This window comes from Heterodontus francisci, chromosome 2 (assembly GCF_036365525.1).
Source record: "Heterodontus francisci isolate sHetFra1 chromosome 2, sHetFra1.hap1, whole genome shotgun sequence".
NCBI classification, from domain to species: Eukaryota; Metazoa; Chordata; class Chondrichthyes; order Heterodontiformes; family Heterodontidae; genus Heterodontus; species Heterodontus francisci.
The window spans coordinates 166,608,695-166,636,094 of NC_090372.1; the positions used below are offsets into that span (position 1 = coordinate 166,608,695).

Genomic DNA, 27,400 nt, shown 5'->3' on the forward strand with positions numbered 1-27,400 from the left:
ATGTTTACTTATTTATAATAGACATTTACTGCAGAAAGCTTCCAGGGGCAGTTGTCTTGTATATGTTTCCTTAGTAATTCTTAAGTCCATGCAAAGTGAGGACTGTTTTTTCCATGATGTGATTTGTTCTTATCAGAGGTTGAAATACTCTGGACCCTTTCAATCCTGAAGGTAAACACATGGGGTATACTATTCTGGGAACATGCTGGTGTGAGAAGCCTTGCACCTACCAGAAAAGAGCAGATTTTCTGAGATATCCTGACAGATTGGTGAGGTTTCTAACTACTGGACTTGCCTCTGAAAATTTAGGCTATAGGGTTACTTCCTCAAATTTGGGAACATGGCAGGGGTGGGTGGGTAGCAGGGTATATTTCTTCTTGGTTTAACTTTGGCAGAAGTTCAGTGAAAACCCTATTCACACACTTAATTTTTTTTATTCTTTCATGGGATGTGGGTGTCACTGGCAAGGTCAGCATTTGTTGCTCATCCCTAACTGCCCTTGAGAACGTGATGGTGAACCACCTTCTTGAACCATTGCAGTCCATCCAATACAGGTACACTCACAGTGCTGTTAGGGAGGGAGCTCCATGACTTTGATCCAGCGGCAGTGAAGGAACAACAATATATTGCCAAGTCAGGATTGTGTATGGCTTGGAGGGAAACTTGCAGGTGATGATGTTCCCATGCATCTGCTACCCTTGTCCTTCTAGGTGGAAAAGCTCGTGGTTTTGGAAGGTGTTGTTAAAGGAGGCTTTAGTGCATCTTGGAGCTGGTACACACTGCTGCCACTGTGCGTTTTAGGTGAAAGGAGTGAATGTTTAAGGTGGTGGATGTGTTGCTGATCAAGCGGGCTGCTTTGTCCTGTATGGTGTTGAGCTTCCTAAGTGTTGTTGGAGCCACATTCATCCAGGCAAGTGGAGAGCATTCCATCACACTCTTGACTTGTGCATGTAGATGGTGGACAGCCTTTGTGGATTCAGAAGGTGGATGACTCACCACAGAATTCCCAGCCACTGACCTCTTATAGCCACTTCCCAGTTCAGTTTCTGGTCAATGGTAACCCCCAGGATGTTGATGGTGAGGGATTCAGTGATCATAATGTCATTGAATGTCAAGGGGAGATGGTTAGATTCTCTTGTTGGAGATAATCATTGTCTGGCACTTGGGTTGCACAAATGTTACTTGCTGCTTTTCAGCCCAAGCCTGAATGTTATCCAGGTTTTGCTGCATATGGATACAGACTGCTTCAGTATCTGAGGTTTCAATTGAAGTTATGGCAGCTCAGGCCTCGAGGAAAGTTCATCTCCTTGATATCTACAATAGGATAGCAAGAGAATTCTGCTCAGATTTAACTATGTACAATAATGGTGGAGGGGGAGGGGAGCCATTTCAACTGAACAAACTCCTTACCTTTTCCTTGGTCTTCAAAGACCAATTTCTTAATAGTCATAAGTTGTGCATGCATGGGACAGATTGCCACCTAATGTGGGGGGAGGCAGTGGGGTGTAGGTTGCAGAGGTACGAGACAAACAGCAGAGTCTTGGGTGGTCTTGAATAATATGTTGAAGGTCCACAGGACTCTTTCTTACTCGAAAAGAGGAACAGTAAGGTAGTTATGTTACTAATGTATGACATTTTCTGACATTAATATAGCTTTTCACATTGCCCAACAAACTAGCTCTTGCACATCTCTGTGGTTGCTGTACCATGAATTCTTTATCTCCTTGATGGGTGTTTGTTGATGAGTCTTTCTGTGGAAAATTGAAAGATTTATTAAGAGCTGCAACTCATTCATTGTACAGTTTTACTAAAATAGTAAACTATCATCGCAGTTATGCAAATGTATCGAAGTCCAGTTGGAGGTATCTTACAGTTAACCAGTTTTGTTTTATCTGATTACTATTGCATTCAAAGGAGAGCATGTTGAGGGCTCAGGCTGTTCTGTATGTGAACATATATACAAGCAATTAATAAGTATGCATAAATTCTGATAGTATTTAGTGCAGGCACAACACAAAAAAAACAACTTATGTAATCATTGTGTTACGTTTAATGTGTGAATGGAAAATTGCCATTCAGGGCATTTCATGTTAAATTGTATTCTTGTGTGCCTGTTGTCTAAATATTGTTTAATTTATTGCTGTATTGCCTGAATAGTGAAGCTAGAGATAAGTAGAACACCAGCTAATTTCAGAAGAAGCTCAGATTTCAGCTATCGCATGCAGTCTCTTTCATCATGTGAACCAGGTGTTCGTGTGAGATTGGAAAGCACATAAAGCAGGAATGGTCATAACCTCTCTTCAGTTTCAATATCAACAGTCCAGCTTACTCTTCCTGCCATGACATAAATTGTATTATTGTGGTAGTTCCCCATTATAGTGCCAAAAAGTCTGTATTGTGTTTATTAGATAAGTCTGGCAGCCATGCGGTCTAGTTCTGGCAGCGAGTGTTGGCACATGGTATGAGACATAAATTTCTGGGGCCCGGCAGATCAAGGATGGAAGATCAATTAAACCCATGGGTTCAGCGTTAAAATTAAGAATCTTTATGAATGGTTATAAAAGAATGATGCTAATATGTAGCTTTTGATGGTGTATATAGACAGATGTCCTTTTGCATGTACCTGAATATATGTCTGTTGGGCCTGATTTTCACTGTTTTATGGCATTGTGAAAATGTTGGCCACAAAGGATCCAGTAAGTATACCTGACTTATGCTCAAATGTAGAGCAGCTGTTTTCCCAGCTGATACAATAGATGGCAAAATTAGAATTCAGCATGGACACAAATGACACAACTGTTTCAGTCACTTTTGCCACGTTTTATCCATCTACAGCTGGGAAGACTGGAAGCAAAATTCATGCTTTCCACCAGTAAATGGCTTGGTTTTTTTCAAAACATTTTTACAAGTTTTGGTTCCATATGGACAAGATCCCTTTATAAAAATATAAACATGCCATCAAATGAATGGGAAATAAAATCCTGCCCTTGTAGCAACACACACGATGCTACTCAAATCCTGTTAACATCAAGCTTTTTACAAGAATTCTGTCTAGAATTGCAAAAGGCATTGTAGTATGCTATTGTTGCTAATATTGGGACAGTCCCGTAAATTACAGAAAATTAGATCCAACAGATTTACTACTTCTGACAAATACAAAAGAATATTGCGAGGTCCATTGAGGCCCTCTATGTCATTAAAAGCCATACAATATCCTCCACTGGACTAACTATTTTAACTAAAATGTTTCCTTTAATTCCAGGTCCAACTTTAAACAATATTCTGCCTTGCAGCTCCTTCTGTACTTTCATGATTAGTAGTACAAGTGCAATATTTTGAGCAAAAATAATATAAATTATAATTCCCTAATAGATTAATAGGGAGGAACCAAGTTCAACAGGATATACCCACTGGTACATCAAATAAGTACATCGTTTCATCAGATTAGGAGAGGGTTTTTATTGTGAACTTCAAAAGTGCTAAAACCTAAGAAAAAGAAATTAAACACGTTTACTTCTTTCCATCTTTACCAATTATGCTTGCAACAGTATGAAAATACTACTTGTATAACATGTTTAAATTCAGGCCTTTTTCAGCTCCAAATTTGAATAATGTTACAGCCCTCCTGGAAGGTCCTTCTCTTAAGTTAATTCTTTCTCTGTTCTTGTTTTCTCTCTTAAATGTAAAAGGAGAGATGGAGCAACTCCAGCCATTTGAACATCTTAAACAAAATTTTAAATTTGTCACTGTTAAGACCAGGTGAGAAAAGGGTCTAGGGTTCCCTCTCAGCCTTCACCTGGCCTCACTGTAACAGGGTTTAATTTTAAATGCACCTATTTTTTAGCTCCCCCTTAGTGAATCCTTGTTCACTAACTTCCAATTATAAGGCAAAGAAACTAGCCAAACAGGTTTTCTTCAGTTTAAAAAAAAAAAATTTGAACTTTATTAAACTTAAACTCTAATTCAGTTAATGCCTACAGATATACGACGCGCCCACGCTAGCATGCATATACAATACACACATGCAGATAAGGACAGAAAAGAGCAGAAGAAGTAAAGTGAAAAAGTTTTAGGGAATATCTGAAGATGGTTTTGGTTACTGTTCTTCGAGCTCGCTGTAGAGTCCTTGACTGTAGGTAGGTCTTGCCTTTTTTTGGGGCCAAGTATTCTTCTTAAACCTTGTTCGATGTAGAAGACATTTCTCTCTTGCGGTTCATGTGTCCTCAGTGGGTCCAGAGGCTAGTGAGAAAAAGATGGGAGCAGACAGGAGAGATCTTCTCACTCCAGGAGCAAACAGTCTTTTCTTCAGTTCAAACTCTTTGTACAATTCAGAAAAACCCAGGTTGCCAAGCAGGTTAGTCATGTGACTAGCTGGTCTGACCATGTCTGTTTGTGGATTCTCTTGTCTTAGCCGACCTTGGAATGTCTCTTGTTACACACAATATCTGGTGCTCAAAGTCCATTGTGGGTTAAATTGGAACAAGGAATAGCCCCTTTGTCCCTCCAAGCACTGTCTGTTGGTATGCAAATGTTTTTTTCCAACCACGGTTGATCTGTTTAACAAGTCATTTCCTCGTTCCAGCAACAGTTTAAAATCAATGTTCATATGACAAAATTAATATGCCTCATTCTTGGCAGGTAGAGGGGGGTCTGCATGACTGTCACACTGACACAATTAACACTTTGCAGCCTTATCTGTGCATAATTACATATATGAAAACAGTACTTTGTTTAGAAATGTACTGTGTAAAATGATTTATTTTGTTAATATGAATAATTGGGTAACTATTTTAGTAACTGCAACTGCACTTACTGCAGCGAAAATGTCTGCATTCGACTTTACACATAAATATTAACTGGGTGTTACTGCTTTATTTCTGAAGGATAGTCATTCCATGGAAATCTCAAAGTGCTAATTGTGATAATTATTTTAGAAAATAAGTTTTGCAGTATATTTTTATTTTTTAAAGTATTAACTTGTATTGCAATTTTACAACAAGCAAGCATTTCAAAATGACCTTTATTGGTAGCTATAGGCTGTAAATTACCGTAAGCAATATGAGGAGGAAAATTTAATGCATTTTGGTGGTATTCCTCTGTCCAGAATTTTAGCAGATGCCTGTTTAGGGTAAACATTTCTGTTATGGTAATGGACTAATCAATGTCAAGCTAAGAATTGGGTGTTGATTTGCAAATATCACAACACTAACTTCCAGCATAATTTTTGCTCTAATCTGTCATTCGGTGTTAGCTGTGGCTCGTGGGCAGCATTCTCGCCTCCTGAGTCAGAAGGTTTGGGGTCAAGTCGCACTCCAAGACTTCAGCACAAAAATTAAGCTGTCACTCTTATGCAGTGCTGAGGGAGTGCTGTACTGTCAGAGGTGGCATTGTTTCGATGCGCTATTAAACCGAGGCCCCGGCTGCTCCCGCAGGCAGACATAAAAGGTCCCATGGCACTATTTCGATGAAGAACAGAGGAGTTATCCCTGATGTCCTGGCCCATATTTATCCCTCAATCAACATCACAAAAACAGATTATCTGGTCATTTATTACATTGCTACTTGTGGGAGCTTCCTGAGCGCAAATTGGTTGACACGGTTCCTACATTACAACAATGACTTCACTTCAAAATGTATTTAATTGCTGTAAAGTGCTTTAGGATATCCTGTAGTCATTTTCATGCAAGGTACTGTATAAATCAAGTCTATTTTTTACTCTTTCCTAAGCAAGTCATTGAATTTTCTAACAAATCTACACCTACTCGAGGGTATTAAATCTATTTTTTTTTTTAATCTCACCTGAATCTCATTTTCACTTCAATTTCTGGCCTTCTACCTAACAGATACATTCGTTGACAATGAGTTATACTAGATTCCACATCTTGTGTTCAAATGTTCTGCCAGAAATCTCTGCATTTATGCTCGATGATCGGTCCTCCAGTGTTGCACATTGGAATTTGCTTTCCTGTTCACTTGAATATTACAGTATATCAAGTTACCTGACCTTTGCTTATCTATCTTTATTCTAGGTGTGTTCTACACAGTTAGCCAGAAGTTTTCTTCAGATATCTTGGTGGACGTCAAAACGGACAATCACAGATGGAAGCGACAGCAACCACCCAAATCGGTGGATACAAACAGAGCTAGTCTGGAGCAGGACTTTGCAGATCCTACTAAAATCTTTGATATTCAACCTGCTGAGGACAATAGCAATGATACAAAAATTGAGGTATGTTTGCTATGTTGAAGTGTTATAGAGGTTCTGTGTTTTTAAAAGGAGCTCTAAATAGCAAACTTTTGTGATATTATCCCTTTTCTGGTATGGCAACTATAACCTATATATTTCATTATATATATTATCGTGCCCAGTAAAGACACACCATATTTCTGCTTTTAAAATACAAACTTTATTCATTGCAGAATCTTTGAAATTGTCCATTTTTTTTTAAAAGGAAAAGTCAATGTGCTGCAAAAGTTGGCCACTGAAGGTCAGATGACCTGGCCTCTGTATTCAAAGTGTCTCTCTGTCTCAAAAGGACAACAGGATATATTCCAGACTAAGAAGTATTGACTACACCCATTCTAGAACTATCAAGAGTCTTTCCTGAATTGAATGGTTTCCTTCTGAGTCAAACAAGGTGTGAAGTAGACACATCGGGCTGAAACTTCTATGCCTGCGCAGGCAAAAAAAATGTCGGGCCGCATGCAATGGAGCCGCCGCAATCTTTCGTGTGGCGGCTCATTTAAATAGCTGGGTGGACCGCCCCATCCCGATCGCATGGAGAGGGCTGGCTTCCCGACCCTGGCAATGGTGTCAGCTGCCTGTGCGCAGGCGCTGACGCCATTTTTAAAGGGCTGTCAGCCCTACCGGCAAGTTTAAATATTTAAAGTTACAGTAAATTTTTAAAAATGAAGACATTTCTTCTGCCCCTCTTCCACCCCCCCAATAGCAATAAAATTTATTATTTGCCCTTTCTTCCCCCCAAACTACTTACCTTCTCTATCTGACCTTCCCTCCCCACAAACTACACCAACTTTAACCTCCAAACCTTCCCACCATCCCCTACACCCATGATGTTACTTTGACCCCGTTTCTACCCCCCACCGCACTGAAAGACTTGCCTCCTCTCCCCTTCCCACCAGTGTGGCATCTTTTTTCCACGGACGGGGATCCAAAGGCGCAGGAGTGCTGGCTGCTGGGAAAAGGATCACAGCGGGAAATCAGGCGGTGGCATGAGTAATTAATTCATTAATTTTAATATTCAAATGGGGGTCTCGTTGCTAAGCGCAGGGGGTGGTTGCCACAAGGCCTTGCCGCCGCCGGTAATATCGGGACGGGCCCTCCCGGCATCAGGCACATGGCGGCCCTCTCCCAGAGGCATCTTCAGGCCGTCCTCACCACGGACCCTGACACCTGGTGGAGAACAAAATCCAGCCCATCATAACAGAATAGTACCCATTCAAACATTAATAGATAGCCATGGATTCCATATCCTGATCCACTGTTTGATCACACCAGGGGAGAAGGCTATGTGTCAACTAACAGAAACTCTTAATGGATTTGGACCTTTAAAAGGTGACTCTCTGGAGAGAGAGGAGAGATCACAGCAACGTTACACTAGACAGTCCAGCCAGGGACTGTGGAAAGATCCAACCTAAACGAGAAGATGAAGCCCTGCTGCTAATTCTACACTTCAACTTGGTGCAGCAGAGAACTGAAAGTGGCCGCCACTTCCAATCTGAAATCTTAACCACCAGAAAGCTACAACACCTCAACAAGTTCAAGACTGCAAACAACCCAGGCCTGCACCTTTTAAAAGAGACAGTCCTACTTAGAAGATTCAACAGATTTACCATAAACCACAAACACCTACCATACCTTGAACTCTTCTTTCTATCTTCTCTTGAGAGTACATTTGAGAGTGAATGCGTGCGTGAGTGATGTTGCAAATGTTTTGGGGAATGAATATTGTTCAATAAATAGTTAATCGTCTGTTTTAAAACTACAAGAAAACCTGTCATTTGTCTGTTTATTTGACCCTAAAACATTCAGGAGCTAACCCATCAACCACGATTGCAATCAGTTGGGAGGTGAACAGCAGGAACCATCCCCACCCCTTACCACCTGTCCGTAACCATAGGTATAAGTATGACATGGTTTTGAGTTATTAGAAACAATCAATCAGTAGAAGAACTTGCGCTATCCCTCATTTGCATTTCAAAGACACCTGTTTTTTTTTAAAGATAGCAGTCATTTTCTTGTGTTGTTAATGAAAGTTGGTAGTTTTCACAACATTGTTAACACTTTCCCACATCGAGGGATAGAAACTGGACAGCGCCCAAAACTGGGCCCGATCCCAGTGATGTTGCACCAGAACAGAGCAGCCTGCGGACCTTCAAAGATTCGTCTTCAATTACATGGTTATCTTTCTGAGGAAGTAAAGAGCTAGTTTTTGCATCATGAAATAGTTATATTATCGCCTCCTGCCTTTTGTAAAATTTTAATATCTTCTTAAAACTGTCAAACTGAACACAAAATTATGGTTAAATGGTTACATTTAGGGCATTTATAAATGTTGTAATTTTTCAATGTTTCAATTATATAAACAATTTAAGTAACCTAGGACTATTAAGAATGCTAAGATTAATGCTGCAATTCCCAAAGTATTCTGGTTACCAGAAAAAGTTGATCTATTAGAATCTGTCCTTGACATATTTCTAACTCCAATTGAGGTCTTTACATGTGTAGCGTTTATTGATTTTATGGCCATGGATCATGTGATATTAGTTCACTCCATTCATGTTCCAAGAATGAACTGGCATAAAACACAGCATATCAGTCCAGTCACTGACAAAAAAGAATCAAAGAAAATAACAAATGAGAATAGATCATCTGATCCATTGTGCCTGTTAAATCCAACAGATCCACCATTTGCATCAGCAATCTGCCAGGGGTTGGAGGGGCGGCAGAACTAGTGGCAGTCTGCATACTTTGTGGGATCAGGACGGACACTCATAATATTATTGGTCTTTTAGTGTGAGATCTATTAAGAGTCACAGGAACACAAGTAATATTCAAAATAAATGTAGAGTTTTATTACAACGTATATACAAATAGTAACTGCAGGAGATAGACTTGAATACATCTTACTATGTCGGGCTCCACCAACAACTAACTGGTCATGTGACTCAACATCACTTCCTCTTATCACTTGCAGTCCTTAAGGTGGTCCGCTCTTAAGGTCTTTCCACAACATCCCCCTTGTTTCTAAAGATAAAAACATATGTACAAGAAACAGCAATGTTGTGGTTCAGACCAACTATACATAATTGAACAGAATGTTATTTACAGATAAGCAAATTTAACAGTCTTTAAAACGTAGAGGAGGTTTGCTTATTCATCCTGATATTTTTGTCGTGAATTTCTTCCCTTGTTTGGGAAGCTCGGAGAAACAATGACTGGCAATGTAGCTGATCACCAGCAATCTCTCTGGCCTCCGGGTACTTGTCGCAATGAACTGAAGTCTGAGGAGAGACTCCCGATCGTACCGGCTCTTCGTACTGAGATTGCCAGCTTTTGTGTCATCCTTTACATCGACCGAGCAGACAAACGAGACCTGGACATATTCTACCATTTTTGGTGCATTACTGACTTCCCGTATGATGACAATTCCTAGACCTCGGCATGCTGGAAATCCTGCGATGGCTGGTCCAGTTGTGTCTACAATGTGGAACGTTTGTGTTAACCATACGGAGTTCCCATAGCTGCAATGCATGGTAATGGTTCTAATGCACTTGATTGGAGAACGATTGTGGGCTGTTAGCCTAGCTATGCTGTGTTGCACCATGGATTCCCAGTTCATAGAATCATTGAAGGTTTATGGCACAGAATGAGGCCACTTGGCCCATTGTGTCTGCACCAGCCAAAAAAAGAAAGAGCCACACAGCCTAATCCCACTTTCTTGCATTTGGTCTATAGCCCTGCAGGTTACAGTGCTTCAGGTGCATTTCCAGGCACCTTTTAAAATGAGATGAGATTTTCTGCCTCTACCACCCTTTCACACAGTGAGTTCCAGACCCCCACCACCCTCTGGGTGAAAAAACGTTTCCTTGTCTTTCCTCTAGTCCTACCAATCGCTTTAAATTTATGCCCCCTAGTCCCTGACCCCACTGCTTAGGTAAATAGGCCCTTCACCTCCACTCTATCCAGGCCCCTCACACTTTTGTGCATCTCAATTAAATCTCCCCTCAGCCTCCTGTTTCAAGGAGAACAACCCCAGCCTATCCAATCTTTCCTCATAGCTGCATTTTTCCAATTCTGGCAACATCCTTGTAAATCTCCTCTGTACCCTCTCCAGTGCAATTACATCCTTTCTGTAATGAGGTGACCAGAACTGCACAGAGTACTCAAGTTGTGGCCTAACTAATGTTTTATTTGTTTCAGGATAACCTCCCTGCACTTATAGTCTATACCTTGGCTAATAAAGGAAAGGATTCCATATGTCGTCTTAATCACCTTGTTGACCTGTCTTGCCATCTTCAGGGATCTGTGGACATACACTCCAACATCCCTCACTTCCTCTGCACCTCTCAGTATCCTCCCATTTATTGTGTATTCTTTTGTCTTGTTGACCTCTCCAAATGCATCACCTCACACTTCTCTGGGTTAAATTCCATTTACCACTTTTCTGCCCACCTGAGCAGTTCGTTGATATCTTCCTGCAGTCCACCGCTATTCTCCTCATTATCAACCATGTGGCCAATTTTTATGTCATCAACAAACTTCTTGATAATTCCTCCTACATTTACATCCAAATTGTTAATATGTACCACAAAAAGCAGGAGACAGAGTACTGAGCCCTGCAGAATGCCACTGGAAACAGCCTTCCAGTCGCAAAAATACCCGTCAAAAATTACCCTTTATTTCCTGCCACTGAGCCAATTTTGTATCCAGCTTGCTACATTCCCCTGGATCCCACAGGATTTAATTTTTTTTAAACCAGTCTTCTATGTGGGACCTTGTCAAAAACCTTGCTAAAATCCATGTAGACCACATCAACTGCACTACCCTCATCTATCTTCCTTGTTACTTCCTCAAAAAATTCAATCAAGTTAGTCAGACACAATTTTCCCTTAACAAATCCATGCTGACTATCCTTGATTAATCCATGCCTTTCTAAGTGGCAGTTTATCCTGTCTTTCAGAATTGATTCCAATAATTTGTCCACTACCGAGGTTAGACTGACAGGCCTGTAATTATTCGGTCTATCCCTTGCTCCCTTTTTAAACAAAGACACAACGTTAACAGTCCTCCAATCTCCAGCACCACACCGGTATCCAGTGAGAATTGGAAAATGATGGTCAGACCCTCTGTTATTTCCTCCCTGACTTTTTTTCAACAGCCTGGGGTACATTTCATCTGGCCCTGGTGATTTATCAACTTTCAAGGATGCTAATACCCTTAACACTTCCTCTCTCCCTATGTTTATCATAGCCAATACTGCACCCTCCTCCTCCTTAACTACCATGTCTTCATTGTCTTTGGGAGGGTTTAAACTAGTTTGGCAGGGGGATGGGAACCGGAGCCACGGATCAGTGGATGGGGTAGCTGTTGAACAGGCAGATACCGAGTGCAGAGAGTCTGTGAGGAAGGTTAGACAGTTGACAGGGCAAAGTTGCAGCCAGTATGATGGGTTGAAGTGTGTCTATTTTAACGCAAGAAGTGTCAGGAATAAGGGTGATGAACTTAGAGCATGGATCAGTACTTGGAGCTACGATGTTGTGGCCATTACGGAGACGTGGATATCACAGGGGCAGGAATGGATGTTGGATGTTCCGGGGTTTAGATGTTTCAAAAGGAATAGGGAGGGAGAGAAAAGAGGTGGGGGAACGGCATTGCTAATCAGGGATAGTATCACAGCTGCAGAAAGGGAGGTCGTCGAGGAGGGTTTGTCTACTGAGTCATTATGGGTGGAAGTCAGAAACAGGAAAGGAGCAGTCACTTTGTTGGGAGTTTTCTATAGACACCCCAATAGCAAGAGAGACACGGAGGAACAGATTGGGAGGCAGATTTTGGAAAGGTGCAGAAGTAACAGGGTTGTTGTCATGGGTGATTTCAACTTCCCTAATATTGATTGGAACCTCCTTAGTGCAAATAGTTTGGATGGAGCAGTTTTTGTCAGGTGTGTCCAGGAAGGTTTCCTGACTCAATATGTAGATAGGCCGACTAGAGGGGAGAATATGTTGGACTTGGTGCTTGGCAACGAACCAGGCCAGGTGGCAGATCTCTCGGTGGGCGAGCATTTCGGTGATGGTGATCGCAACTCCCTGACCTTTACTATAGTCATGGAGAGGGACAGGAGCAGACGGGATGGGAAAATATTTAATTGGGGGAGGGGGAATTACAATGCTATTAGGCAGGAACTGGGGAGCATAAATTGGGAACAGATGTTCTCAGGGAAATGCACGACAGAAATGTGGAGGTTGTTGAGGGAGCACTTGCTGCGACTGCTGGATAGGTTTGTCCCGATGAGGCAAGGAAGGGATGGTAAGGTGAAGGAACCTTGGATGACAAGAGATGTGGAACAGCTAGTCAAGAGGAAGAAGGAAGCTTACTTAAGGTTGAGGAAGTAAGGATCAGACAGGGCTCTAGAGGGTTACAAGATAGCCAGGAAGGAACTGAAGAATGGACTTAGGAGAGCTAGAAGGGGACATGAAAAAGTCTTGGCGGGTAGGATTAAGGAAAATCCCAAGGCGTTCTACACTTATGTGAGGAACAAGAGGATGGCCAGAGTGAGGGTAGGGCCGATCAGGGATAGTGGAGGGAACTTGTGCCTGGAGTCGGAGGAGGTAGGGGAGGTCCTAAATGAATACTTTGCTTCATATTCACTAGTGAGAGGGACCTGGTCGTTTGTGAGGACAGCGTGGAACAGGCTGATATGCTCGAACAGGTTGAGATTAAGAGGGAAGATGTGCTAGAAATTTTGAATGATATGAGGACAGATAAATCCCCGGGGCCAGACGGGATATACCCAAGGATATTACGGGAAGCGAGGGAAGAGATTGCTGCGCCTTTGGCGATGATCTTTGCGTCTTCACTGTCCACTGGAGTAGTACCGGATGATTGGAGAGTGGCAAATGTTGTTCCCTTGTTCAAGAAAGGGAATAGGGATAACCCTGGGAATTATAGACCAGTCAGTCTTACGTCGGTAGTGGGCAAATTATTGGAGAGGATTCTGAGAGACAGGATTTATGATTATTTGGAAAAGCATGGTTTGATTAGAGACAGTCAGCATGGCTTTGTGAGGGGCAGGTCATGTCTCACAAGCCTTATTGAATTCTTTGAGGATGTGACAAAACACATTGATGAAAGAAGAGCAGTGGATGTGATGTATATGGATTTTAGCAAGGCGTTTGATAAGGTTCCCCATGGTAGGCTCATTCAGAAAGTAAGGAGGCATGGGATTCAGGGAAAGTTGGCTGTCTGGATACAAAATTGCCTGGCCCATAGAAGTTAGAGGGTGGTAGTAGATGGAAAGTATTCAGCATGGAGCTCGGTGACCAGTGGTGTTCCACAAGGATCTGTTCTGGGACCTCTGCTCTTTGTGATTTTTATAAATGACTTGGATGAGGAAGTGGAAGGCTGGGTTAGCAAGTTTGCCGATGACACGAAGGTTGCTGGAGTTGTGGATAGTGTGTAAGGCTGTTGTAGGTTGCAACGGGACATTGACAGGATGCAGAGCTGGGCTGAGAAGTGGCAGATGGAGTTCAACCTGGAAAAGTGTGAAGTGATTCATTTTGGAAGGTCGAATTTGAATGCAGAATACAGGCTTAAAGACAGGATTCTTGGTAGTGTGGAGGAACAGTGGGATCTTGGGGTCCATCTCCATAGATCGTTCAAAGTTGCCACCCAAGTTGATAAGGTTGTTAAGAAGGCGTATGGTGTGTTGGCTTTCATTAACAGGGGGATTGAGTTTAAGAGCCGCGAGGTTATGCTGCAGCTCTATAAGGCCCTGGTTCGACCACACTTGGAATATTGTGTTTAGTTCTGGTTGCCTCATTATAGGAAGGATGTGGAAGCTTTAGAGAGGGTGCAGAGGAGATTTACCAGGATGCTGCCTGGACTGGAGGGCATGTCCTACGAAGACAGATTGAGGGAGCTAGGGCTTTTCTCATTGGAGCGAAGAAGGATGAGAGGTGACTTGATAGAGGGGTACAAGATGATGAGAGGCATAGATAGAGTGGATAGTCAGAGACTTTTTCCCAGGGTGGAAAGGGCTATCACCAGGGAGCATAATTTTCAGGTGATTGGAGGAAGGTTTCGGGGAGATGTCAGAGGTGGGTTCTTTACACAGAGAGTGGTGGGTGCGTGGAATGCGCTGCCAGCGGTGGTAGTAGAAGCAGATACATTAGGGGCATTTAAGCGACTCTTGGATAGGTACATGGATGATAGTAGAATGAAGGGTAGGTAGTTCGTTTGATCTTAGAGTAGGTTAAAGGTTCAGCACAACATTGTGGGCCGAAGAGCCTGTACTGTGCTGTACTGTTCTATGTTCTATGTTCCCCTCTTTTGTGAAGACAGACGCAAAGTATTCCAAAGAACAATACCCACATCTTACGCCTTCACACATAGGTTACCTTTTTTGTCTTTTATGAGCCTTACTCTTTCCTTCGTCATCCTCTTACTCTTAATGTATTGATAAAACATTTTGGGCTCTCCTTGATTTTACTTGCCAATAATTTTCATTCCCTCTCTTTGCTTTCCTAATTTCATTTTTGATTTCACCCCTGCACTTTCTATTCTCCTCTCGGCTTTCTGTAGTATTGAGTTCTCAGTGTCTGACATTTCCTTTTCTGCCTTATCGTACTCTGTAAGCTCCTTGTTATCCAGGGGGCTCTAGATTTGGCTGTCCCACCTTTTCTCTTTGTGGGAACATGTTTACTCTGAACCCTCTGAATCTCCCATTTGAATACCTCCCACTGCTCTGACACTTGTTGGATTCCATGTCCTTGATTATACGAATGGGCAGAATATTTGCCTTGCTCCAATGTCGATTTTTACCCTGAGCTTGGGCTTGGCATTCTTCTGTGGACATATAATACCGATCATGGTGAATGCCTCAGATTGCATAATAGCTTTGACTTGCTGATCCAAATAAAAGCAAAATACTGCAGATGCTGGAAATCTGAAATAAAAACAGAAAGTGCTGGAAATACTCAGCATGTCAGGCAGAATCTGTGGAGAAAGAAACAATTAACTTTTCATGTCAATGTCCTTTCATCAGGTCACAGACTGGCGGATCCAGTTTGACTATATGGAATGTTTGCTCACTGTTCACACGAGTGCCTCTGCATGTGATCTGCTACCATTCCTGTGTGTAGTGTCTCAGCTCGGCCTTCTGCACTGCCTTGTCCAATGTCTTCACATGCCACAAGCTTTGGGCAGGTCATGGTGTGACGAGCAACTGTGAGTTGGGTGAATCAGGCCACATTTGCTGCAAGACCTAGCACATTCCGAGCCTTGGTAACCATACCGATTGTTGTAGCTGCCTCCAACACTTGTAACTGTTGGTGCCCAGCCATGATGGCTTCAAATTTCCTACCTTCATTGAACAGTGCCTCTATAGTGTGCCCTTTCTTCTTTTCTAGCAGGTTTTTTTGAAGGGCCTCTCTTGGGATAGACATGATTACTAGCTCTGAAACCCATTCTGACAATTCAATATCTGCAAAGTTCATTCTTGAGCCTTGTCTCGGCACCTTTCAACAAACTGGTCCATGGACTCATCTTGCCTTTGCCAGTATGTCATCAGCTCAAGCCTAGTACTCCGAAATTTAGCTGTACTTTCAATTGCTGCTCCTGGAATGTCCAGATCTTATTGGGATCCTCCAGCTATTCATCTGACAAACCTGCGGTATTAAGCCATTTCAAGCCTTCGCTCCCAAGTGCAATCTTAATCTTGGTAGTCAGCTTCCCTGGTTCACTGACTTCCAGATCTAGGAAGCATTGCTCCATTTACTATCAAAATAGCTTAAATGCAGGCACTATATCCGAGACCTTCCAATCCATTCCTACGTATCTGAAAACCATTGTCATAATCCATTTTTTATGAATATATGGCCTTTGCAGGTATTTTTCACAGGAACATTTCTTTTGTTGCCCTTTCAAGAGAAATCTGGTACCTGCCTCTTTTAAGAGAGCTGGTCGATAGCTGTCATTGCTTGCACAGGCTGACTGTGCTGTTTGTTGACACAACTGTTTGTCTTAACAGTTTTTTTTCAGTGCTTTTTAAAAAAAAGAGTGTGAGCTCACAGTTACTAACAGCTGCCACAGTCTTTTTCAAAGTACTGGACCTCCCAGTGGTGCTGTCTATTTCTTCCCATTCCTTTGGGCTTAGACCCTGCCCACAAAGGAGAAAAAACTGGGAAAACTGAAAGAGTAATGGCTCCAGCCACAGCCCTTAAAACTCTTTGACCCACTGCCAAATAGGTGAACATGCTAATCCTCCGGCAAATTACCTGCTATACTTACAGAGCTTGGACCTCCAGGGTCCTGTCTGTGACCTTGGCTTGCTGTAGTATTGTGGGGTCTCTTGCTAACTGTTCTCGAGCTGGATCTACGGCCACTCAGGTAGGCAGCTTGCTGTTCCATGTTCTTTTAATGTATTCTTCTGGAAAAATGAAAAATTACAACGATGATGATCAGTGGTCTTCAGAAAAAAGAAAAAGATCCTGATCTTGCCAACATGTGATATTACTTGTCCTTTCGTGTGTGATCTGTTGTTAAGAGTTACAGGAATATAAATAATATTCAAAATATATATGGCATTTTGGCCCTGCCCACTGGCAAAAAAATCCGGAGCAAGCTCGCTTCCTCCGGGCCTGGATGTCCTGCCTTCAAGAGCTGCTGGCCAATCAGAGGGCTGGCAGTCACTCAGTCCCTGCAGCGCCGCCATGTCTAGTGGCCAATGCTGGCACTCTACCCTGTGAGAGAAGCCAGCATGGACGCCAGCCTAAAAAAGATGAGTAGGGGTCAGGTCTCACTGCGGACAATCGGCTGGGCCCTCACAAGGGGTTGGGGGTCGGAATATAGGATGGGGGGGAGGTGGTGGTTATAGGGGGAGCAGCCAGTGCTGTTGGGGGGCACTCTGTGTGGCACAGAGTGTCCAATCAGGAGGAGACACCCCTCGCCTTGGTTTTACTAAGTGGCCTCTTCAGGTGGTGAAGTGGCCATCCGCTGCTTATAACATACCAGGGGTGGCAGAAGGAGGCCCTTAAGTGGCAATTAATTGGCCACTTACGGGCGTCAATTGGCCTGGGGCGGGCGGGCAGGCCATTTGCCACCTCCCGCACTGCTGGTAAACTAGCAGCAGGGTGGGCAGGCAATGGGGATGGCACTCCCCTCCCCTGCCTCCCACTCGATTTTACGCCTCCCAGCCCACTCGCAGGAGGGCGTAAAATTCCAGCCATGGGGTTTTATCACAGAACTGGAATATATACACAAATAGTAACTGCAGAAGATGGACTTGAACACGTCTTACTATGTCAGGCTCCACGCACAACTAACTGGTCACGTGTGACTTGACATCACTTCCTCTGATGATGTTCACTTGCAGTCCTTAAGATGGTCCGCCCTTAAGGTCATCCCACAACACCCCAGCTTCTCGCAGCTTTACATTCAGGTGAGTATATTTTTAAAATCTCATCCTGTTGGTTGGAGCCTAACTGGCAGTTCCTTTAAGGATTTGTTGCTTAGGCTGCATGTAGGCCTGATTTTCCTGAGTGCCTGAATTTCTAAGCCATGGACTCTTCACAATGTATTTAATCTGCTGAAAGATATGAATAACCATAGGTGAAACTTTCAGCTTTTCTCTGACTCCTAAAAGTAACCAAGAAAGTAGTTTGGAATGAATCTACATTACTAAATCTTGATGTATTGTATTTCACAGATTGCTTATGCAGAGGCTGTAACGATTACATTCCATGAACTGTTTAATCAGCTTTGCTTTATGTTGATGAACTTCAACCCCATTTTTTTCTTGGTAACTTTCTCCCCTTCCCCTCTCCTTCCGAAGGCATTAACTCCTTGCCGGGTTTTTGATGCTGGCCAGTTTATCATACCCTGTCCAGTTGGTTATTCATGCAGTGAGTGTCGGCAGGCTATTTGATCATCAGGGGCAATACAGCCAAGGCCAATCCTGTTCTCACCAACATCTACAAGTGCACACTTTCAGCAGGTATTACTGGAATGATAATTCTGGCTGATTTTCCCCTCTTGTTTCTGTTGCCAATCTATTGTCTTTTGTTTATGTTTTCTCCTAATTTTACTTGAGAATGAGGAAATTGTAGGGTTATGGACAAAAAGCAGGGGCTCTGGGATGAAAGGCTTCTTTTTATATCATAAGTTCCTATGACTCCAGTTTTACTTTAGCAATCTGCTATTGACTGTGTACAGATCCCAATCCTCTGTATGTTTTAGTTTAAGGAACCAGTTTGTCTACTTATGAGATGCCACAGCAACTGATAGTACTGGCATTAAAATTCTTCTGAAAATTGTAAATCTCTATTGAGAACTAATTGCGTTACCATACAAAAGTTCGTAATTCAGTAATTAAACATTCCTGCAAAGTAAAAATGGTTTATTGTGTTAATAAAAGGCAGCTGTAAGCTTTTCCTTGCTGTCCATTGAATTTCTGATTGAATCAATTGATGTATCTGTGGAAAGTGAGGAACTCCGTTATTAGCCATTTCGATCAGAGAAATCACGAGGGCTTTTAGTATAAGTTTGGGAGAATCATGGAAAATATAATTTGCTTTATTTCACCAATGTAGAAAGCTCCAACAAGCAAGTTTAAAAAGAAATAGTTAAAATAATACGAGCTGAAAGGCTTGGCATTCCATCAAATGCTCACTTTTGGTTCTCTTACTTTACAACAGCTTTTAAATGAGATTAATCTTCAATTGAATGATTTGAATGTACAGTTTTCATTATCTTGTTGTCTTTTCCATCATTTATGGACTTGTTCTGTGAAACAATGTCTTTTATAATTAGCAACCATTAAAGGCTGATTAATGCAGTATTATTACAGACCATCCTATACAACGGAGATTCGTCAAAGAATGTTTCAAAGCATGGAGATGTTTCTTTTTCCCTGTAAAATGAAGATTAATCACTTTTTCCACTGGGGATTAATTGAACCTGTTTGTTCTGTACTTACGCAAAATTTACAGCCACCCTGAGTACTGTCTAGTGGTGGTTACAAAATGAGTTATCCATCTTGAGCAATTTGTCCTAGACTGAGTAAATATGGTCAGAAGGACTCTTAATTTTCATTCAAAGGGCTGAATTTATTGAGCCCATTGTAGGGACCAGCGGTGGGCCCGGAAACAGGCGACGTTCCCAATTTTCGTGTGACCAGCTGCCCCACCGCGATCACATGGAGGCCTGCCATTGTACATACTGGAGGCATGGGACCCCTCCAATTACATGGCGGGGATGGGGGGCAGGGGGGGAGGTGAGACGCTGCTTGATGGGCAAGGAGCTGAACCTGAGCCTGCAGCGACCATGGCTGAAGGAAGACACCGAGTGGCCCCATGGTTTAGTAATGCCTCTCTGCAGGTTTTCCTCCAGGCTGCAAAGGAAAGGCAGGAGGTCCTCTTCCCCAGCGATGGCAAGAGGACGTCCTCCGTCCTCCGTCCTAACTAAACAAGCCTGGATGGAGAGCGCTGAGGAGGTCCGCAGCCGTGGGTCACTCCCAGGACAGTGCCACAAGAGGGTCAATGACCTCCTTCGTTCTGCCAAGGTGATTGCTCCTTACCTCTCCTTTTTAGGGATTGCATGAGGCTACGCAGGAGGAAGCGAGACATGGGGGAGGGGAGGGAGGCAGCACAAAAGTGCTGGCAGAGAGAGGTTTAGCATCACCTCATCTTGACAGATGCATGGCTGCATCTCAACCACATTCTTTCACAGCTCATCCCCGTTAACTCCCCTGAGAGTGGATGGGGACGAGGGGCTGCCACTAGTGGAACTGTCATGTTGATCTCTCTGTGAAGTATGACTATCTCCCTCTTTTCATGCAGGACAAGAGGGCTCATAAGAGGAGGGAGACATCACAGACTGGCGGAGGCACCCCAGATATCAGGCCTCTCCATGTCTGAGGTGGAGGCACTTGAGCTGGCGGAGAAACAGGGCGGCCGCTCAATAGTGGATGGTGAGACTGGAGTCTCCATGTAAGAGAGTGAGGATTTCCATTGGCATACAGTTCACTTCTGGAGACACCCATAACACATGGTTGGCATGAGATCTGCTTATCCTAACCCACATATATTTGTGTTCTCTCATGCAGGTTAGCATCTGCAGGAGACTCTAATGGAAGGGGGACAAAATTCCACCTCTGAAGAGGATCAGCACCATCACGTAACTGTTGCACCTTCCACAAGCGCAGAGACTTTCATCTCAGTGGGTTTGTGCTCAGCCTTAGAATCAAGGTAACAATCTGGTGAGTGCACCGTACGCACCCGAGCAACTGGCTGAGGCTGAGACAGCTGAGGCCTCTGCTTGTCGGAGGACTGTGGGTGGCGAAAGCCATGCTGAACCTTTGATGTTGACAGCACAGGGCATGCTGGAGTTGTAGAGAGGGGTAAGGCGACATCTGGCGGAGATGCCAGAGACAATGCGCAGCCATGTGCAGACGATGGAGGAGTCCATTCGTGCCATGAGTGCTGCTGTGTCTCAGGCATGTGAGCACATTGCCTCCTCCATTGAGAGGTTGGAGACCCTCATGGAGAGCCAGATCCCACAGATGTGAGCAGACCTGCGCACCATCACCTTGGCCATGAGCTCGACGAAGCAGTGGCAAGGAAAGAGAAGGATGAGACTCCTGTACTCTTCTTCTGTGCCTCGTTCTTCTCTGATCAGCAAGGAGGTTCAAGTGAGCCTTAAAAGGGAGGAGAAGAGGCTGACATCTACAGCTGGAGGCTCTCCGCAGGGCACTCCGAGTGTGGATAGCGGCTCCTCAGCCCCTCTGCCAGTGAGCCCAGCTCCAGTAGCTGCGATACCTGAGGAGAGTCCTGATCCTGTGCAGGAAACCCTCAGGCAGCCGGGGCCCTCCAGGTCTCAGGCAGCCAGAGGACATCTGCCGAAGTCGTCACAGGCCAAGGGGCAGCCTGCCTCCAGCCCAGCAGCTCTCCCTGGGATCACAACTCATCGAAACACTTGAAAATGTATTAAGAAAACCACCTAGGCACACTTGGGGATTCACAGGTGTCCGACATCTGAAATGTAATGATGAATATAAAGTTCTTTTATTCTAGTAATTAACGATCAGTGTAAAATTCACTCTTCGAATATGCCTTAATTGTGAGCTGCTGATTTTACCATTCCCCCTTAGTGGAATACCAATGTAACCCCAGACCTCATTAACAGATGATCTCCCATGCACTCTAGCACTGTTTGCAGCTGGGTGCAAATCAGGGAACACGCATGGAAATGAGGCGACAGATTGCATGCACTGAGGTGAGTCTTTATTGATTTGTCTGTGAGTGGGCATCGGGGAGACTGGAAGCGTGTGACTGAGATTGTCCCTTGCCTCCTTGGCACACCTCGGAATCTGCCTGGTCTCCGGTGCAAGGGCTTCAACATCCTGTGCCACCACCTCCTCTCCCTCCTCTGTGTCCTCCTCATTAGTGCAAGATGCTCAGGCATCTCATTGCTGGATCAAAATCCTGGAACTCCCTTCCTAACAGCACTGTAGGTGCACCTACCCCACATGGACTGCAGCAGTTCAAGAAGGCAGCTCACCAGCACCTTCTCTCGGTCAGTTAGGGATGGGCAATAAATGCTGGCCTGGCCAGTGACGCCCACATCCCATGAATGAAAAAAACAGTGTAAGGCCTCCTTGTTCTGCGCTGCAGAGCACAGCAGAGCACTATGATATGCAAAACCCTTGCTGTGGCATACTGCAGGGCTCCACCAGATCAATTGAGGCAGCAGAATTTCATTTTCAGCAGCCCAATGGCCTGCTCGATGGCCACTCGGCTAGAGCCGTGGCAAGTGTTGGACTTCTCCTTTACTTGGAAGGGTTCTGCACAGGCGTCAGTAGCCATGTCTTCAATGGATAGTCCTTGTCTCCAAGAATCCATCCCTGAAGTCGAGCAGGGGGTGCTGAAAAGCTGTGGCACCTGGAACAGTCAAAATATGTAGGCATCATGGCTGCTTCCCGGTAAGTGAGCACACACCTGCAGGAAACGCTTTTGGTGGTCGCAGACTATAGAGTCATAGAGAGATACAGCACTGAAAGAGGCCCTTCGGCCCACCGAGTCTGTGCCGACCAATAACCACCCATTTATACTAATCCTACATTAATCCCATATTCCCTACTACATCCCCACCCATTCTCCTACCACCTATCTACCTACACTAGGGGCAATTTACAATGGCCAATTTACCTATCAACCTGCAAGTCTTTGGCTGTGGGAGGAAAACGGAGCACCCAGCGGAAACCCACGCGGTCACAGGGAGAACTGGCTGCGGTGCTAGCCACTGTGCCGCCCAATCAGTTGAACATTGATTGAATGGAAGCCCTTCCTGTTGATGAAGGCAGCTGGCTGGTCCGTTGAAGCCTTGATGGCCATGTGTGTGCAATCTATTACACCTTGCACCTGGGAAAATCCAGCCATGGCCCCGAATCTGATAGCCCTCTCTGCCTGACTGTCAGGGTCGGTCTGATAGTGCATGTAGTCACCGGTCCTTTTGAGCAGGGCATTGGTCACCTCCTTGATGCAGCGTTGGGCTGCTGCCTGGGAGAGCCCACACATGTTTCTGGTGGATTCTTGAAAAGATCCAGACACGTAAAATTTCAGTGCCACGTTATCTTTAGGACCATTGGCATAGGGTGACCACCAAATCCCGTAGGTAGTAAGACATCCTGTAGCAGGGTGCACAAGTAGGTGATGGCCTCCCTGGCGAGCTGCAGTCTTTGCTGACTGTGCCGCTCGGACATTTGGAGGTAACTGATTTGAGTCCAGTACACACTCTGGCGCATGTGGGCCCTTCTTGGCATAGCTGCCTGCTGTTGCTCTTGAAGCTTCGTGGGCAGGCGCAGGTGCATCTTGGCCCTCCCTCTGTCAGAGGTTCTGCATCACGCCATGGACTCCAAAAAGACAGGGTGTATGATACTCATGCCAGGTGCCCAGTTGCCTCTGGAGCATTGTCGATGCAGGGACGACCCTGCCTTGGCAACTGATATTTTGAGAGTTCTCCTGGTGGACTCCCTGATGGCTCAGTGCCCACCCTTGCTGATAGCCACCCTCTCATCCAGCAGTATGGGCAACAAAATATGGTCACCCAATGCAACCAACCAAACTCAAGTCTCCCACCTTGCAGAGCAACCGAGATCCCGACCCCCCTCACAGAGACCCCCAGACCCCGACCCTAAACCCCCCCCAACAGAGACCCTAAGAACCCGACACATATTCGCCCCCCCCCCCCAACCAGGAGCACACAGCAATGCAGCCCGACAATGGTCTCCGCACCCCCCTCCCACTTTTCCCCTTTGCAACACTGTTCATTGGCTGCCTCCCTGTCGGTGGCACTGAAGCCTCTCGCCTCTGCTGCCAGCTTTTGATGGCCGTGAACCTAAAGGCACGTGAGTACCACCTGCTGTCCACTAAATCACAAGCCCTCAGTTAAATTGAAGTGGATTAGATATAAATACATTGCTAAGCAGATGGTTGCAATGTAAGTTAGATTCCTGTCTCATCGGGATGGCAATGCTGCCTTGGTGCTTTCCTGCCTCTGACATTACCTGGAACCGACTTCAAAATGCAGGATAATCAATGCTTTACATGAAATAGTGCAGAATTAGTTGTTTTAAAATTTTCATTGCTTAACATGGCAATTTAATTTTTTTTTTTTAATCTGTGGAATTGTTTGCAAGGCAGAGCTGATGCCTTTGGTACCTCCTTATTTTGCTTCACATCAGCGTGATAAATGGGAGAAACCTGGTCCATAACTTGAAAAATTGCTTTCTTGATTTTCATCCATCATCTTACCTGTTTTCTGCTCTTTAGAGAATTCAATTTGTTCACGGCTAAAGTGAGGAACTATCCCCAGAGTGTATCAAAATAGACACATTCTCCATACATTCACTGTACTGTGTCATAAATAAAGCATGATTTGACATTTAATGCATATTTTTATTTCAGCTTTTCAAACATACTCATAAATTGTGGAACACATTTTCTAAATATTCACATTTCTCATTAGAGAGATATCAGTTGACAGTCCATGAAGTAAATGTTGCAGATCAATTTAAAGAGAAGGGTCTGAGCAGCAAAAAAACCTTTTAAAAGTTAAACAGTTACATTGTGAAGGGAGCTAAACCAGGAGTTGCGCCTCTCATTTATATATAAGGCACCTAATATGTGTTTCAGGCAGATGCCTGAGAAATGACCTGACCCAATTTTGGCAGGACATTGTGCCCCAACATTGTTTCTTTATGTGCCTATTTTACTCCAGTTTCTACCCCAATAAATCTGGTAATATATATCTGGAACCAGGTAATGTCCTTGAGGGAAGTGGGCAGACTATCTGTTCTGGTCTATATGTAATTCTATTCCACGCTCTTCTTTGGCCTCCTTATTTCGAGAGACAATGGATAAGCGCCTGGAGGTGGTCAGTAGATTCCACGCTACGTAGTTGGTTTGCTAGGCATTAAAAGTCATTCAGTTATACAACTAATTGCTGTTCAAGGAGTTGTAATGGGAAATAATTATGGCCTCGTCAGCATGTGTCCACTCTGAGAACAAATAAAAGATGGTCATCTTCCTATTGTCATATCAATTCAAATCTAGCTACCTCAATCACCATTAATTCCGTCAGTTTTCATCTTCATTCACATTGGTGAAAGCACCTTTCTAAAAAATTAATTAATTGATATCCACTGCGTGGCATTCATTCACCTGATTAGTTCCCACCTTTTGAATCTCGGCAAGTTCATGAGACATGTCTACTGTTTCTCCAGCCGCCATGTTGATTTTTTTTCTAACCTGCTGTGCTCTTTCGATGAACATTGGTGGCATCCAATATAATTTATCCCATAATATGTGTACAGATCAAGTTTTTAGGGTCTCACCCACTGGTGGTCTTTGGACTGTCTGTTTTTCTCTCCGTTGATTTTAATGGATGGAAAATCATTGACCGTTATTTCATGTTCCCCCATAATATTCTGTTATCCCAGAGCTGAAAATCAGAAGCGCCCTAAAAACAAGCTTAGACAAAAATTGATGGCATGAGTGTTATCAATAACAGAAGGTATGTGCTGTTGTTTCGATTGCCAATTCCAGCTTTGAGTTATATATTTAACAGATTGGCTATTGTTTGTTTTTCCAAAAAGAGAAACACCTGTTTTCCAATTATATTTAATTAAACTATTTTGGTTGGAATTGTCAACCAAATTAAAATATTTTTCCTCACAACAAAAACCAGGGAAAACTTCCTACCTGGAAGTACATATGTAAGGTGAATAACCTCCAATATTCCATTCTGTGCTCACAGGAAAAATTGCTTTATTACTAAAAATTTTTTTCAAGAAAAGCCTTTCATAGGGATTCAGCCAGAAGCCAAATATATATTTAATTGCTCTATAATACAATGTACCAGCTGAACTGCAATTTCATTGAAGTCTGTCTGACAAAATTCATTGAAATTACGGTAAAGTTCTCGACATATTTCACTGTTCATATTAATAGAAGGCAAAAAATTATTTAACATGGAAACTTGCAAATTTTAAATTTAAATATTACGCACATACTTAATTTTAATTTATTTTGCTTCTGAGTATTGGGAAAACAATGTAGAGATGGGCTTGCTTTAGGAGGGAATTTATTGATGTGTTATAGCAAGAACAGTCTAAATAAAAGTAAACTGGGCCTTGATCCGAAACTGCCAATTTTACGAATTTAAGGTCATTCTCAAAAATGCAGCTAAGTTTTTCTGGGAATTGTAGTGTTTGGTAATACATGATTTAGCAAAGATGTTAACCCATTTAAAATAAATGGATTTAAGCCTCTGTTAATTATTGGAATTTCAATATCAATGTGTTTCGGGTTTGCACACTATTATTACACTGCATATTTTCCAGATCTTAGCATCGTTTTAGAAAACAACTAAATTTAATTAGAAGAATTTGCATGTTGGACTAGATCATTTCCAGCAGGAAAAAAGAATTTCAAAAGTTCTTGGTAAGAAGTTTCCAGTGTTGAATGACCAAGTGAACCTATGTTGAATAGAAGCAAGTGAAAAGAGATTTTCTTTATTAAGGGATAATGGAGGCTCTCTGCATAAAGACTAACACAGGGTAAATTAACATAGGGTAAATTTTTCATGTAGAGTCTTGTTTAATGGCAAGACATATTAAAGGTCAGCACATCGGATTCACAGCACTCCAATTTTCCAGTGAATAATTCTAAAGAACAGGAAATCGTGAGAACTGTAAGTTGGGCATGTTGACTTCATTAGTCTGATTCTCTCTTCTATGCTCCAATTTCTGGCAACTGACCTGGGAGAATTTACCTTGATATTTGTTGCATTATTGTAATCTACTGTGCATTCTTGCAGACAAGGTGGTATGTATGGGAACACAGAATAGTTCCTTTTACCATTTCTATTCCAGAATTATGAAATTCTTTGTTCTGGACACAACTGCTGGCTTGCATTTTTTTATGGAGTTAGTCCTACATATCATGCAATTCATTTCATAAGCCAGAATGCTCCCTGTACCTTGTGGAAAATTGCAGATTCCTTCAGTTTTTCCCCTTTATTTATTTAGATTGAAGTTAACTCCAAACCCATGCCAAGTTTGTAGAGTTCAGCACCTAAAGTGGGTCATTAGGTTACGTCACATACCGAATGATCCTGATGTGTTTTTTTTTTTGTGAACACTGAAGAGAAAATGATCTCCTGAGTAATGCGGTTTTGCTTGTGGGCAGATGGACAACTGATACTGATGTACATCAATCTTGAGCATTTCCCATTCTGAGCATCCAGAATTAGTCATTATTCAGTTATCCCCTGCAGCTACAGATCGCTTCCGGCAGTTGCATAGATATCTGTTATTTATTTTCTCCCTTTCATATTGAGTTATCTAACTGCTTCAACTATATAAAATACAGCTGGGACTCCAATTATCAAAATAGGACATTTTATAATAAGTACATTTCATTGAGATTCGAAGCACTGTGGTGCTGCATTGGAGTCACTGTGGAATATATCTTTTGCATTTTCCCAAAGAAAGACTTAATTGTCCTGATATTAGATGACTTAAAAAGAAAATGATAGGTGTGTGTCATTTTGCATTTAAAGTTTCCATGCAAATCTATTTTCTACTGATAGTAAAGTTTTCAC

General features: G+C 43.1%; 1 protein-coding gene across 1 annotated transcript in view; it reads left to right on the forward strand.

Moving 5' to 3' along the window:
- LOC137348185 (plexin domain-containing protein 2-like) overlaps positions 1-27,400 on the forward strand; it is a 455,424-nt gene that overhangs the window by 145,036 nt on the left and 282,988 nt on the right. Inside the window, exon 2 of the mRNA XM_068013514.1 lies at positions 6,030-6,229. Within this exon, the coding sequence (XP_067869615.1) occupies positions 6,030-6,229 (200 nt within the window). The remainder of the gene's footprint in view (positions 1-6,029; positions 6,230-27,400) is intronic.